Source organism: Aspergillus campestris (assembly GCF_002847485.1).
Source record: "Aspergillus campestris IBT 28561 chromosome Unknown P168scaffold_6, whole genome shotgun sequence".
NCBI classification, from domain to species: domain Eukaryota; kingdom Fungi; phylum Ascomycota; class Eurotiomycetes; order Eurotiales; family Aspergillaceae; genus Aspergillus; species Aspergillus campestris.
The window spans coordinates 883,644-897,784 of NW_020194341.1; the positions used below are offsets into that span (position 1 = coordinate 883,644).

General features: G+C 52.5%; 5 protein-coding genes across 5 annotated transcripts; 3 read left to right on the plus strand and 2 right to left on the minus strand.

The window, feature by feature from the left end:
• Nucleotides 1-8: 8 nt before the first annotated feature.
• Nucleotides 9-1,538, minus strand: P168DRAFT_269067 (UDP-galactose transporter HUT1). The gene is made up of 2 exons (XM_024835118.1): nucleotides 1,190-1,538; nucleotides 9-1,119 (listed from the first exon to the last, which is right to left on the minus strand). Exons 1-2 carry the CDS (start codon nucleotides 1,417-1,419, stop codon nucleotides 72-74), a joined length of 1,278 nt encoding a protein of 425 aa, XP_024692863.1. The 5' UTR covers nucleotides 1,420-1,538; the 3' UTR covers nucleotides 9-71.
• Nucleotides 1,539-1,931: 393 nt separating this feature from the next.
• P168DRAFT_310892 (uncharacterized protein) lies at nucleotides 1,932-2,606 on the plus strand (the record flags this gene model as incomplete). Its single annotated transcript, XM_024839438.1, has 1 exon — nucleotides 1,932-2,606. The coding sequence occupies one exon, from the start codon at nucleotides 1,932-1,934 to the stop codon at nucleotides 2,604-2,606; it is 675 nt and encodes a 224-aa protein (XP_024692864.1).
• Nucleotides 2,607-2,676: 70 nt separating this feature from the next.
• Nucleotides 2,677-7,534, minus strand: P168DRAFT_290362 (putative transcription factor SipA3). Its single transcript, XM_024837192.1, has 6 exons — nucleotides 7,356-7,534; nucleotides 6,911-7,274; nucleotides 4,387-6,850; nucleotides 4,246-4,332; nucleotides 3,971-4,192; nucleotides 2,677-3,919 (listed from the first exon to the last, which is right to left on the minus strand). The coding sequence occupies exons 1-6, from the start codon at nucleotides 7,409-7,411 to the stop codon at nucleotides 2,943-2,945; spliced, it is 4,170 nt and encodes a 1,389-aa protein (XP_024692865.1). The 5' UTR covers nucleotides 7,412-7,534; the 3' UTR covers nucleotides 2,677-2,942.
• Nucleotides 7,535-7,806: 272 nt separating this feature from the next.
• Nucleotides 7,807-9,777, plus strand: P168DRAFT_253229 (KRI1 family protein). Its single transcript, XM_024834369.1, has 2 exons — nucleotides 7,807-8,017; nucleotides 8,076-9,777. Exons 1-2 carry the CDS (start codon nucleotides 7,837-7,839, stop codon nucleotides 9,722-9,724), a joined length of 1,830 nt encoding a protein of 609 aa, XP_024692866.1. The 5' UTR covers nucleotides 7,807-7,836; the 3' UTR covers nucleotides 9,725-9,777.
• Nucleotides 9,778-12,306: 2,529 nt separating this feature from the next.
• On the plus strand, nucleotides 12,307-13,981 carry P168DRAFT_290366 (putative mitochondrial ADP,ATP carrier protein (Ant)). Its single transcript, XM_024837193.1, has 5 exons — nucleotides 12,307-12,434; nucleotides 12,634-12,655; nucleotides 12,778-12,854; nucleotides 13,023-13,268; nucleotides 13,322-13,981. The coding sequence occupies exons 1-5, from the start codon at nucleotides 12,384-12,386 to the stop codon at nucleotides 13,871-13,873; spliced, it is 948 nt and encodes a 315-aa protein (XP_024692867.1). The 5' UTR covers nucleotides 12,307-12,383; the 3' UTR covers nucleotides 13,874-13,981.
• The last annotated feature ends 160 nt before the right edge of the window (nucleotides 13,982-14,141 follow it).

Consider the following 14,141-nt stretch of genomic DNA (forward strand, 5'->3'; position numbering starts at 1 on the left):
GACTATGTACATATGGAAGAATAACCAAAACCAAAAACAAAAGAGGAAAGAGGGAAAAGTTGATGATAAAGCTAATCCTTCTTCGCCCGCGCCTTGGCCTTCTTCTCCTGCCGCTGCACGATAGCCTCCGCACCGATCCCACCAAAGACGAGTCCCACGCCCAACCACTGCCCAGCGGACAGGGAGTGACCGAACCAGAACACGCTGAGCAACATGGTGAGCATCTTGCGGGTGACAGTAACAGTGACGAGGAGGAGCGACGAGAAGCGCGAGAGCGTGTAAAAGATGAAGAGCTGGCCGACGGCGCCGCACGCAGCGAAGCCGAGCACGTTCTTCAGGGCTTCAGGGTGGCGGGAGAGGAAGGAGATGGCGGAGGTGAGCTCCGTCTCTGTGGAGGGGGGGATGGGGATGGGGAGGAGGTTGTGCAAGATGCCGGTGGAGGAGAGGTGCGGGACGGCGAGGAGGTAGGCGGTTGTGAGGAGGGTGGAGAGCACGTTCTGCGCGACCATCATCTGCGGGCCGGTGAAGCGGGTGTAGGTTTGCGGGGAGGTGAAGACGTGGTCTTGGGTTGTGTTTGTGAGCCCGTCGAGGAGGAGGTTGATTGAGAGGAGGAAGATGCCCCAGCCGGACTGCTGGGTGGAGGACGCCGCGGCGACTTTCTTGCTGGTTCCTGGGTGGTGCAGGGTGAAGGTGGCGACGCCGAGGGTGACCATTAGGACGACGCCGTATTTGTATAGTGGGTAGCGCTTGCGGAAGATGGTCAGGTGTAGGAACATGACGGGGAGCAGCTTGCAGGACTTGGCGAGGATGAAGGTCAGGTAGTCGATGTGCGCGAGACTGGCGTATCCGAAGGGCGAGGCGAGGGACGACGAGATGCTGACGAGGAGCAGGGGGGTGATGATCTTGCGCGTAGGGAAGATCGACGGGATCTTTTGTCCGGAGGGGGTCGAGAAGAACAGGTAGAGGAGGCCGGTGATGGCCGCGAATGTGGACTGGATGGTGTTCAGAACGATCGAGTAGGTGAAGCGCTCTGTGGGAGGCTCTGGCTCCGATGCGCTTGCTGCGCGCACCGGGTACGACACGGTGGTGATTGCTTCCTGGAGAACACCCCACGATAGGCTATTCTCGGTCAGTATGCGAACATATATCTCCACTCAGGTGTTCGAGGGAAAGGGAATAAGGCGCATACAATGAGGCATAGATTCCCAGAACGCAAATCGCGAGCTGTAACAGACCTGGGGATTCTGGCTCTTCGTGACTACCAGGTCCCCCAGAGACAGCCCCATTCGCAGTGGATTTGGACACCTTCGCGCCGCCATTTTGCTCCTTCGCTAGCGACCCATTCTCTTCTCGAAGCAAGTCTGCCAATTCTGACGACGTGGTCCGCTGCAGGGGCGTGGATTGCTTCTGGCGCGCCATCGTCCTGTATCAGATTGCAGAGCAAACACGATCTAAGTGAAGGACGCGAACAAAAACGATTGATCAATAAAAGTAAATTCAGAGAAGGATCCTTCCAAAGTGCATGAATTGTGTCAAACGAAAGAACAGAGTGAGCGAGAGTGGAAAAGAAAAACAGCGGCAGATGATGCCATGTGTTAACTAAAAACCGCACAGGGCGGCACGATCGCCGTTTAGCGTCGGTCTGGGTGGGTCCATGATTGATTTCTGCTTCTTCAGTTTGGACTGGGTCACCTGTGAACACTCAATCACCAAGTCTAATATAGATCTGTACTGTCTACTTGAATCTATTCCCATTGAATTGACAGAACCCGATCCTCCCAACTCCTCCAGTCCACCCCCGATATATCCATACCATCACCAAAACCATCTCGTCACCCCGCCAATTCTCCATCTCAGACAAAAAGACCTCCAGCGCACACGAAAGAAACCGAAACAGAAACATCAAAGCAACTGAGAAAGAATAAAGCAAAATGACTACAAAAACACCCACCATACCCCCCCAACCCTCCGCCCTCACCAACCTCATCGCCTCCTCCACCACCCCCGAACCCTCCCACCCCCTCACCGCAAGCACCCTCCAAATCCTCCACAACCTCCAACACCAACACCTCTGGACATCGCTGCAGACACACGAGATTGAACTTCCCGCGCCATCCCAGCAATCACAAGATACCCCTTCCTCCTCCGACCCCTCCTCCACCGCCTCCACAACAACAACACAATACCTCATCTCAGGCATCCCACCCCACCACGTCTACATCCACCCCGACGAACAACTCTACATGCTCCAGCGCGGCCTGCGCGAGACCGACATCGAGCTAGAGCGGCTCTTCGTGCTCCCTGCCGTGCAGGGCCAGTCGTGGAGTCTGGCGCGGTTGGCGGCGGTGTTTGATTCGTTGCCGGGGGGAGGGGAGCGTCCTGCTGCTGCTGGTACTGATACTGCTCTGGATGAGGGAGAGGGGAGTGAAGGCGACAAGGCTGCGAAATTGGCAGAGTACTACGAATACCGGGAAAAAGCGTCCCTCACGAAGGAGTGGGGCGGGAAGAGGATCCTGCTGGCTATGGCGGATAGGATGATGGGTGGGGATGGGACGGTTGTTTATTATGTTGTGCAGGAGGGGGCTGTTAAGCCGAGGCAGAATTAATTGATATATACTGTGTTGATCACTAGGTGGATACTGCGACCTTAACTCTTGGTCTTGGGGGGACTGCGAGGTCTGTGGACAAGTTTCTCATTCCTAGCATTGGTCGACCGGCCTTTCCAAACTGCTTGGCTGGGTAGCTAGCTACAGCTATTATATACATGGACAGAGAGATGGTAGGCCAAGTCTCGGTCGTCCATCCTGGATATGTTCGACAAAATAGACAGACAACAACAGACATCAACTGCAACCGGGTATCGTTTCAACAAGGAAACCGAAAAGGGGGGAAATAACACGAACGACAACAATAAAAAAACGGCGGGGAAAGGAAAAAAAGAATCATGGATTTTCCAAACCGCGCCCCTTCTCCACCAGCCTGTCCTGCTCCGCGTGACAGCTGGTGCAATACTGATCATACCACTTCTTGACATCGCCCGTGAGGTCCGCAAACACCGACGGACTCGGTTGATCCACGTCTGCATCGTCGCTTCCATTGTCCTTGCCGAGAAGGGACTCCACCTGGCGACAGCGGCGCAGCTCCTGCTTGAGCCAGCGCTCCCATTCGCCCTCGATGACTTCCTTCTCGATGCTGTTGACCACCCGGAGCGCGACGAGGAGGTTGTGTCGGTACATGCCGAGGCGCTCGCGTGTCTGCTGCAGCCGGCGGACGGCGCTCTTGGTCATTGCGTCTCGAGCGCTTGGCATCCCGACGGCGAGCATGCTGCCCGGGTCGCGGATGGTCTGTTGGTGGAAGGTGGAGAAGCAGTCGCTTGCGCCACTGTCGGTGGTGTTCCCAGCACTTGAGTTGGCAATCGCTTCGTCGATGTCTTTGATGTAGATAGCTTTGCTCATGACGTGGTCCGGGTGGACACCAAGGCGAGCCATGAAGTTCCCGGCGTTTCGCTCGTGGTACCACTCGTATGCGTCCCGCGATGTGTAGAATGAGTTAATGAAAACGCTCGATATCAGGAGTCCCAGGATCACTTTGTTGGCGTTGGTGGTCTTCCAGATCCAGCGGAAGAGCCCGAACGTCCAGAGCATGACGGATGACACCGTGCTCTCGAGTAGACTGACGAACGTCTCGTAGAGTAGCTCGGCCAGCGCGCGCTGCTTCCGCGGGTTGCGTGGCTCCGTTTTGAATTCCGGCTCGCTGGGGAACTGCGACACGAGACTCTGCCGCCCGATGTGGCCGAAGATCGTGATGGCTTTCTTGGTTCGACTGTGGGCGCCGAGCCGGCGCACCTGGTCGCTGACCAGATCGACCAAGTCCAGAGCATCTTGCTCCAGATCACTGTTGGCTTGTTTGTCAATGACGCCTAGAACTTTATTAACAGCCATCGTAGAAATAAGACGGACCAGATACTCACTTTGGAGGCCATAAGACGACCCCAGCCACTCGACCTTGGTGTAAATTGAAAGCTTGCACTTCCCCTTGGCGGCAAATGTGATCACGATCTTGCTGACTAGTCGGAAAGAACGCTTGAAGGGAAGATGCCACGGGGTCCGTTTGTCCGTAACCACGTAGCACAGGTGTTCATTGAGGACGTCAATGATCTGGTAATCGGAGATATTCTTGGCTTGAGATCGTCCTAGAAGGGTCAGTTCAGTGTTGGACTAAAGAAGGAAAAGAGGCAGGACACACCTAACAAGTCATCCGTCTCAATCCGGTACTGGAAGTCTCTCCTCAAATGACGTGAATGATTTCTGACCCATGGCCCTTGCTTGATGTCTTCATCTCGTCAGTCTCGCGATCGCATTAGAGGGACAGGTGACAGTGACATACCTCGCGCCCTTCTTTGATGGAGGAGCAGCTGCCAGACAGCACTCTTGTCGCCAAAAAGTATATGGCAGACCGCTTTCGGGCTGAGATCGAATACTTTCTCCGCTGCCAGGTTAAGGTTCCCCTGGGGAACGTACTGGACCGGCTGCGTTGGCAGTCTGAACTTTGACGCATCAAGTCCATGGCCGTGCCTCTTAGGATGCGGGTCAAGAGTCTTATCGATGTATATGGGCGCCCGGAAATCCCTTCTGGGCCCCGACCCGGTGACGTCTTCGCCAGCATGAGCTGTCTCGTCCGCGCCTGTCACGTCTTCCCAACTGTCCAAGCTAGGAGTCCGCGTCAAGGAATCCGTTTCCATCTTGTTCAGCGTCTTGAAGATCGCTTCCAATCCCATGGGCTCCACGGCTGTAGAGTCATTGATCAAGAAATTGAGGCGCTTCTGGAGAAGTCTCAGCGGCTCGAGGAATGTCTTGACTGTCACTCGGCCAGGGGTGTCTTCTCCGGGAGGCGGGATGGTATGAAGGAACAGGAAATCGCAATCTCTTCCTGCTGCAGCCGTCACTTCTCTAATGCCATCCAGAGCGATACTAGTAGTTAAGACCAGCCCAAAGTAGTGGCTATAGAAATAGAGGTTTTGCGTAGTAACGTAAGCCCTTCCAGGGAACTCTTGCTGATCATTCGGATTCCACGTGGCTCGGAACACCATGACCAAAGGCTCCTCTCTCCGGACATTGGGGAAGAGTAGACGGAATTGGGCATCTTGGATCTTGAGTTGCGGCGGGTAGTAGCTAGGGTACTCGTGTGCGAGTCCCAAAATCGAACGCTGCATCTTGGAGGCGTCCCCATCAAGGCTAACGGTCTGTCTGTGACGCGGGCCGTTCTTTGGCTGTTCACTGTCCCCTTCAGCGATTGCTTGTTTAGATGAATCACTCAATGGCGAGGTTGGCGGCTGTACAGATGTCGTAGTCTGTCCAATGGCGTCTCCATACAAGCGTTCCCGTGCAAATTTGTTCATGAAGCCCCAATTGGAGCTACCCCATAAGTTCGCCATCATACCACTTGGCATTCCCCCAGTCTTATCGCTCTGGCCAAGGCCGATCCCTCGTTCATTGTTGACGAGGACAGCTGCCTTGCTCATACTTGTTGGCGCAGGCGGGTTTGCCAATGTCAGAGGCGCCAGGGTTGAAGGGGCATCCAGGGGATTCGTCATGCTACGGCTTCTTGTACCGTCGTTATCCAAGAGAGTAGATGTAGGCGGAAGGGCACCGCTGGAAGCAATCGCGTTGTGACTGGCCGAGATCAGGCTCGCTATCCCGCCATTCGCACCCGGGATTGAATAAGATGGCTGCACTGCATTGTTGCCCTTGCGGTGGAGATCCAATTTATGCATGATTCGTGAAGTGTGCTCTCGCGCGGAACTTTCAGGCTCCCCAGCCGTCATCCGCCGATGACTGCCTAGATCAGTACTACTCCGAAGAGCACCCTCGCGCTCCGGCAACGCAAGGCGATCGCTAGAGCCCTGTTCGTCGCTCGAGTGGGGAGTCAGAGAGTCGGCCGGATCAGCTGCGAATTCTGGGGCTGGAGGCTGGGATATGGAAAATGCAGGATCTTGCACGGTCATCTTCCCAGACACCGAAATATCGGTGCTTGCTGGGTTCTCCAATGCTTTCCGTTTGGCAGCCTCAAAGGCCCCGATCCACTCGATCAGTTCTTCCTGGGTCTCTGCCTGGAGCAATATGGTGGTGCTCTTGGTTTTGACCTCGAAGCAGAATCGACGATCTTCCTGGGTAGCCGGACGAATACTGCAGAGGAGGACACCTATTCTCTCGCTTTCCTCAACACCACCAGTCCGCGAACCCTGCACCAGGCAGCCAAATATACCGTACTTCAAGAAAGCCCAACGTCTCACCCAGAAAGCGCGAGTAGGCTTCCCTGAGAGCGTACGCAAGTTCACCCACCCTTGCTTCTCTGGCTTGGCGTCTTTGGTCATCTCGAGCGTAGAGATTGGGCGAGATCCATGATAGGGAACGGTGGAGAGATTATAGTCTTCCAGCTCACGAGACGGCCGTGACGCCACCTCGGCGGCATCCTCAATCTGCTTTCTAGCACCGAGAAGTTCCCGCCTCGAGGTTCTCTCACTTCCTTCCATCTCGTGGATCCACCCCTTGATGCGGTCCATCTCCTGGCCCCATTTCGCGAACGTGGCACCGTTGTTGCTGTGGAAGGTTTTGAACTCGCGCCAGTTTTCGAAAGACACCTGGACTAGCAGCCTATCGAGGGCATTCCGCAATTGGGGAGCCTGCACGGAAAAGTCCATCGACGCCCGGAGGTAAGCCTTGCGGGCTTCGTGGAGCTGGAAGGCATCCTCTCGGAGCGACGACGGCTCTTTGGACTTTGACTGCCCCGAGTATCTAGCTTGCAGGTAGTCGTAGTGCTTCTGTGTTTGTTCGAGCGCGCGATGGATTTCCTATGGCGGGGTACGTCAGCCACTGCCCCTCCATCAATCACGACGACGGTCGAGACCTACCTTGAAGTTCCGCAGATCCTCCTGAATGAAGGCTCGAATAGGCTCCGACACGAGCCCCTCAATTCTCTTGGTCGTAGCAACAAACCCATTCCACAAATCCCTGGAGCTATCGCCAGACCTCCTCATCGCCAGCAGGGTGTAATCATGGTCGAGGACGGCCTCAGACGCAACCAGGGGATTTGTCGAATAAGACAGAAAGACGTTCACAACACTCTCCAGAGCCGCTGAGTCCGCGGCCAGCCTAGATGCGGCCTTTGCGTATCCGTCGAGCCATCGTTCAACGTATTCGATCTGGTCCGAGAAGTGAAGTGTTGTGGCGCGGAAGGTCGGTGAATCGAGAGCGGCCTCCTTTAATCCAACGGGACTTGATCAGAACTGTCAGCATGGATTCATCCTCATTTTCCCTCATCTCCGAAAACGACATTCAAGGGCACGGCTGGCTTACACCACGCTCACGAGCTTCCCGACCTGGGGTGATTGGTTCTGCGGCGGAGTCGACATCTAGTGTATGTTCCCCCAAGCATACACGCGATGGCGAAGATATCGAATAAAACTAACAATAGACCCCGGATTCGATCAGATCAATGACACGAAGGATGTCATTTAACAGGGGAGGAGTCAAGTTCAACAAAGGGGGAGATCAAAGAGTGGGTAAGGAATATCTGGGAAGCTTGAAGCGCCTCCTCAGCCTTCTGGGGAATACAGGCCCGTGGATGGTCCAATTGGCTACGTCAGTAGAACTCGCTGGCAGCCTGGGCCTGCCGGTCCTCAGGCAACAAACCTCCTATTATGGGAGCGGTGAGTGCGGGTCCTCTTTTTTCTGCCGCCAACATTTTTTTGCCAGGCGCGGGTTAGAAAGAAAAAAAAAAGAGAGGAGGTTACCCACGATCTACCATTGTTCAATCTTTTTTCTACAAACAGCAAAAATGGAGCCTCCGGCGAAAAAATCGCGCATGCTGCTAGATGATAGCAACTCGGATGATTCTGGAGATGAATCTGGTGGTGTTACACTGAATACTTCCGGCGACAAGGACTTCAAGATCAAGGTCAACGAAGATTACGCCCGCCGCTTTGAGTACAACAAGAAGAGAGAAGAACTGGCGAAGCGTAAGTTTGATGCTATATACTGTTTGGTTCAAATCACTAATCACGACGTTTTATACAGTGGAGGCGAAACACGGAAGTGCTGCTCACGAGGAATCTGAAGAGGATTCCGAAGATGGTGTGGAAGAAGATGACGAGGCCGAGCTAGCTACTGAAGCCCTTGATGCGGAAATCATGGATACATTGAACGCGATCCGATCGAAAGACCCTCGTGTATACGACGCCAATGCGACCTTCTACCACGAGGGAGAAGAAGACGGCCAGCCTGGCAGCTCAGACAAGAAAGAAAAGCCCATGACGCTACGAGACTACCATCGGAAAACGCTCCTCAGTGGTGCTCATCTGGCGGATGAAGATGAGGATGCGCCCAAGACCTACGCCCAGGAACAGGAAGACCTGAAGATGGCGATCGTGAAAGAGATGCATGCTTCCGGCGATCAGGAAGCGTCGGAGGATGACGAGGAATCTGATGAGGACAACCTCTTGGTCGCCAAGTCGGCCCCCGAACGTCCCTCGACGTCCAAAGCTGATGTCAAGCTCGATGTTGAGAACGCGGACAAAGACCCCGAATCTTTCCTGTCGAATTTTATGTCTGCCAGAGCCTGGCTCCCGACCAATCGATCGGAGCTGAAGCCTTTCGATTCTGACGACGAGGAAGAAGAGCAGCGCGCCGAAGTCTTCGAAGAGGCATACAACTTCCGCTTCGAAGACCCCAGCAAGATGAACACGGTATTGATCACGCACTCCCGTGATGCAATCAACCAGCAGACCGTCCGCCGGGATGAGAAGAGCGGCCGGAAGAAGATCCGCGACCTCGAGCGCCAGCGGAAGGAAGAAGAAAAGAAGCAGCGCGAGACCGAAAAGAACCGGTTGCGAAAGCTGAAGGCGGAGGAATTACAGAACAAGGTCAACAAGATCAAGGAAGTGGCCGGCATCCGTGCGTCCAAGTTCACGGACGACGACTGGACCAAGTTCCTGGATGGCTCCTGGGATGACAAGGACTGGGAGAAAGAAATGCAGAAGCGCTTCGGCGACGACTACTACGCCGAAGGCGACGGGATCGGGAGCGACGAGGAGGGAGGCAAAAAACGGAAACACCCGAAGAAGCCGACCTGGGACGACGACATTGACATCAAAGACCTGGTGCCTGACTTCGAGGACGATGAGAAGCCGACTGCAGGCTTGTCTGACGTCGAGATGGGCGATGACGACAACGATGACTCCCCCCAGAAGAGCAAGGCCCAGGAGCGGCGTGATGCGAAACGGGAAGCCCGTAAGGACAAGCTTCGCATTGAGGAGGCGCTCGACCGCACTCTCGACCTAGACATCACTCTCCTTCCCGGTGCGACGAAGAAGAACGCCACTCGTTTCCGCTACCGCGAGACATCTCCCGAGAGTTTCGGGCTGACGGCGCGCGACATTCTCATGGCGAACGATCACGACTTGAACAAATACGCCGGGTTGAAGAAGCTTGCTTCGTTCCGCGAAGAGGAGAAGAAGCGTAAGGATCATAAGAACCTGGGCAAGAAAGCTCGACTGAGGCAATGGCGCAACGATACGTTCGGTAGCGAAGCCGAGCCCGAATGGCGCGTTGGCGAGGCCAAGGCTGCCGAGGATGCGCAGGAGGAGACGACCGAAGGCAAGGTTGATATTCGCGGGGATGATGGAGAGCCACGGAAGAAGAAGAGAAAGAGGTCCAAGAAGAATTAATGATTGTGTTTGTATAAAAGTGTGATGGGCTAGTGCATGTATACCAGGCCGTTATCTATGATGATCTTTTCTATAGCATATGGTTTTTTTTTAACTCCTTTACCTCAATCGTACACTGTGGTAGTTATCTAAATCTCCAGTATACGCAGTAGAATGAATACCCTTCTACGGAGTAATATGGTGGCATTATCTGATATAGCAGTTGATTGAACATCCAAGGCTTGAAAAACCAAGGGGCCCGGGATGGATTCACCACGAAAATATATAATCGAGTAAGGCTATTGATACACACCGTCTACTCCGACCACCCTACCGAGTAAAACATATATCTACAGAACAACAACCCAATTCCCTCCCTAAACCAATTGCACAAAACCCACTTGATACAAACCTTCTAGATACTCGTAGATAGACATCGAGCTATCCACGCCATGGGCACGATCCACAAGAGCACACTCCAGCTGATGTGGCAACACAGAAGTCAACCTACCTAGAAACTTCCCACGATCGGAAATCCGAGTGGCAAAGAGACCCAGACAACAGACATGCCTGAAAACCCGGAACGGTTCGACAATGACAGGACCGATGGTCGGAAAAGACAGTAACTAGTAGGCTATAGCATCACTACCGTGCCCGAGATTATACTTCGGAGTTCTCGGCGGCAACGATGGGGTTTCCATAACAACGACCAACTATCCTTATCATACAAACAAGGGAGACAAGGGAAGAAAAAAAAAAAGCTAGCTAACTAACCCGTTACAATCTAGGAGGTCGGTCGTTTTGTTAACTAGCGGTTAGTACAATAAGTTGATGGACTATGTTTGGTGGGTCTGGTTTCAACGGCGACGAAACAGAGGTTCCAATTCTGGCTGTTTGATTCATAATGATTGACCCAGGGGCCCATTTTTTGCCTTGTCGAAAAGGAGAGAGGACTCCATCTATGGTAAGGATGGGAGGAAGTAAGAGAAAAATTGAAAAAGGGAGGGTTAAAAAAAAGTGGGCCTAATGAACGGACACAGGACACTTGGACACTTGGACACTTGGAGATTTCTTTCTTTCTTGCTTTTTTAATTTATTTTTAATCTTTATCTTTGGTAGGTCTGTCGAGTCAAGTCGATAGATACTATTTTATGTGCTCCGTATGCAGGCAATAGGCATAAGGGGGACGTGGCCTTTTATGGGAGGCTTGAGAGACGGATATTTGACCTATATTATATATAGACGACTGTACAGACACCTATATAGTAAGGGATCATATTTTGAGGATGTGTCGATATAGTATTCAATTGTACTCCGGATATATTACAGATTACCGAGCAATCTATACCTACCTTTATAAAGCATCAACACCGTCCGAAATGATTATCTAGATATTAATCCGTGGATGAAAAATAGACATCAAAATCCAATCTCAAAGAATGAGTTATTGTTTATTTATAACGCATCCCAGATGACCATCATCTGAAAGCGGTCTGCCGAGGAGGTTGGAGGATTCATCCTTCACCGCATTCCGCATGGATGCCGACGCATCGGGATGGTCTTCTTTTCAATTGATGAAATCTATGTCTACTACGGAGTAAGATGAAGTGAATTACTTCAATCTGAATGATCAATGAGTCTTGTCTGGATATATAAAATTCTTCTATCAATTGGCAGAAAAGTTCCCTATTATGTTGGCAGGATAACTACAAAGTATAGTCGTGTATGGATGGCTATTCTCGGGCACATGCAATTAGACTCTGGCTATCCCGGTGGCGTGGCAGAATTCTCTGATCAAATAGTCAATAGTAATACCTATCATACCGATCCAGAAGATGCCTATCGAGATGGGGTTCTGGAAACATGGGGCTTGGCATCCACACTGGTTTGTCGAGGGCGAAAAAAAAATTGAAAGACCTTTAATTTGCCATCGGATGTTCGGAAGTCGACGAAAAGAAGGGAGTTTCCCCGGGTGGATTGGGCGAGAGATTACGGAACTCCTTGTTTTTGGTTCGGTTCACGGTTGACACGGGGAAATGGAGGTGTTGTACTTTACTAGGTAGGAAAAAAGAAGGAAACCATTACTCTATAACCATGAAGAATTAATGTCAGGAGTATAGAAGTCTGGACAAGTGTCATGGATAAATCCCGCAAGATGCATAATTAATCTTCATTGTCTGAAAACTCAGGCTGCCAAAGAACCAGTATAATCTCGCAGTCTGGGTGGGAATCGGGAGATATCGGCTTTCGTTGCCTGGGCCAGCATTAGCGCCGGGTCGTTTTTCTTTTTTTTCTTCCTCCCAAACAAGAAAAGAAAGAAAAATAGGTAAATTAAAGAAAGAAAAAAATAAAAGATAATAATAAAAAAAGAATAAAATAAAAAAAATAAGAAAATTCAGAGGCCAGCAAAGCCAAAAAAGACCCCAAACCGAACCAAACCAAGCAAACGCAAGTCCCACGGTCATATCCAAGTCTGCCCAAACGGGACTAGCGGCTCCGCTCGCTTCTTCCCGCTTACAAGAGCCCTTCGCTCGCTATTTTTTCATCCTCCCTTTCCCCTTCTTTTTCCTCTCTTTTTTCTCCATCCCTTCTGAAGTGTCTCCTTCTTCCTGACACTCTCTTTCATCCCCATCTCCTCTCCTCTCCTCACCTTCCCTCATTTCTCTTCACAGCAGTCAAAATGGCCGCCGGTGATGTTAACCAGGGCGAGAAGTCCGTCTTCGGCATGCCCGTAAGTTGCAATTGACACCCTCCCTTATCTGGCGACTTGGAACTCCGGGATCCCGCGCTTCCTCGACAAGAGCCTCGATGGACCTCAAAGGGGTCATGGATGGATGGAGGTCGTGGAGCGGCGCGGGTTTCGAGTGGTTTCGAGGTCGTTGGATGGTGCTATTTGACTGAATGGTGTACTAATGAAAATTTTTTCATAGGGATTCGTCGTCGACTTCATGAGTATGTCTACCCCAATTCACTCTTCCGATTGAGGCGCAATGGAGACGCGACTGGTGTTCATTGCAAATTGAATCAATTGGATTCAACTGCCCTTCCATGGTCTGTTACTAACGGATTTGCAGTGGGTGGTGTGTCCGCTGCCGTCTCCAAGACCGCTGCCGCCCCCATCGAGCGTATCAAGCTGCTCATCCAGAACCAGGTTGGTTACCCCATCCCCCTACTTCCTGGTTTCTGGTTTTCGGAAAAAGAAGACGAGCCATCGTTGCTGCCACGGTTGTACCGTTGGCGGGAACCGATCGGCCCGTGAAGAATTTTCTGGGACGAGACCGGGGCTTTCCTCAAGACCGGTGATTAACAACTCCTCCAGGATGAGATGCTGCGCGCCGGTCGTCTCGACCGCAAGTACAACGGTATCAGCGACTGCTTCAAGCGTACTGCCGCCGCTGAGGGTGTCGTCTCCCTGTGGCGCGGTAACACCGCCAACGTCATCCGTTACTTCCCCACCCAGGCTCTGAACTTCGCCTTCCGTGATACCTACAAGTCGATGTTCTCCTACAAGAAGGAGCGTGATGGATACGCCAAGTGGATGATGGGTAACCTTGCCTCCGGTGGTGTATGTTCCCTTTACTACCCCTGGTCGGTCTAGCAGAAGACTAACAGATATAGGCCGCTGGTGCCACTTCCCTCCTGTTCGTCTACTCTCTCGACTACGCCCGTACCCGTCTCGCCAACGACGCCAAGTCCGCCAAGGGCACTGGTGAGCGTCAGTTCAACGGTCTCGTGGATGTCTACCGCAAGACCCTCGCCTCCGACGGTATTGCCGGTCTCTACCGTGGTTTCGGTCCTTCCGTCGCTGGTATTGTTGTCTACCGTGGTCTGTACTTCGGCATGTACGACTCCATCAAGCCCGTTCTCCTGGTTGGCCCTCTCGAGGGTAGCTTCCTTGCTTCTTTCCTGCTCGGCTGGACTGTCACCACTGGTGCTGGTATCGCTTCTTACCCTCTGGATACCATCCGTCGCCGTATGATGATGACCTCCGGTGAGGCCGTCAAGTACAGCTCTTCTCTCGATGCCTGCCGCCAGATCGTCGCCAAGGAGGGCACCAAGTCCCTCTTCAAGGGTGCCGGTGCCAACATCCTCCGTGGTGTTGCCGGCGCTGGTGTCCTGTCCATCTACGATCAGGTCCAGCTCCTGCTCTTCGGAAAGCAGTTCAAATAGACGATTGATTCAGTTCAATTCGTTGAAAAGTGATGGGGAAGGGGATGATCGGCTTCTGGCGTAACTGCCAGTGGCTACTGTGGAAGAAGAATCTTTAGAAGAGATGTGTCAAGATAGTTATCTTGCGCATGCGCAGTGTGTCATTTTTTTCCTCGTGTACTAGTTGTACTTTACTGCCTGCAAGCTATTTCTTTTTCTCTGTATTTTGATCTTGGATCCCTTGTAAAAATCGTAGCCTGAGCCTGAGCATAAAACTCTGCACGCAGTC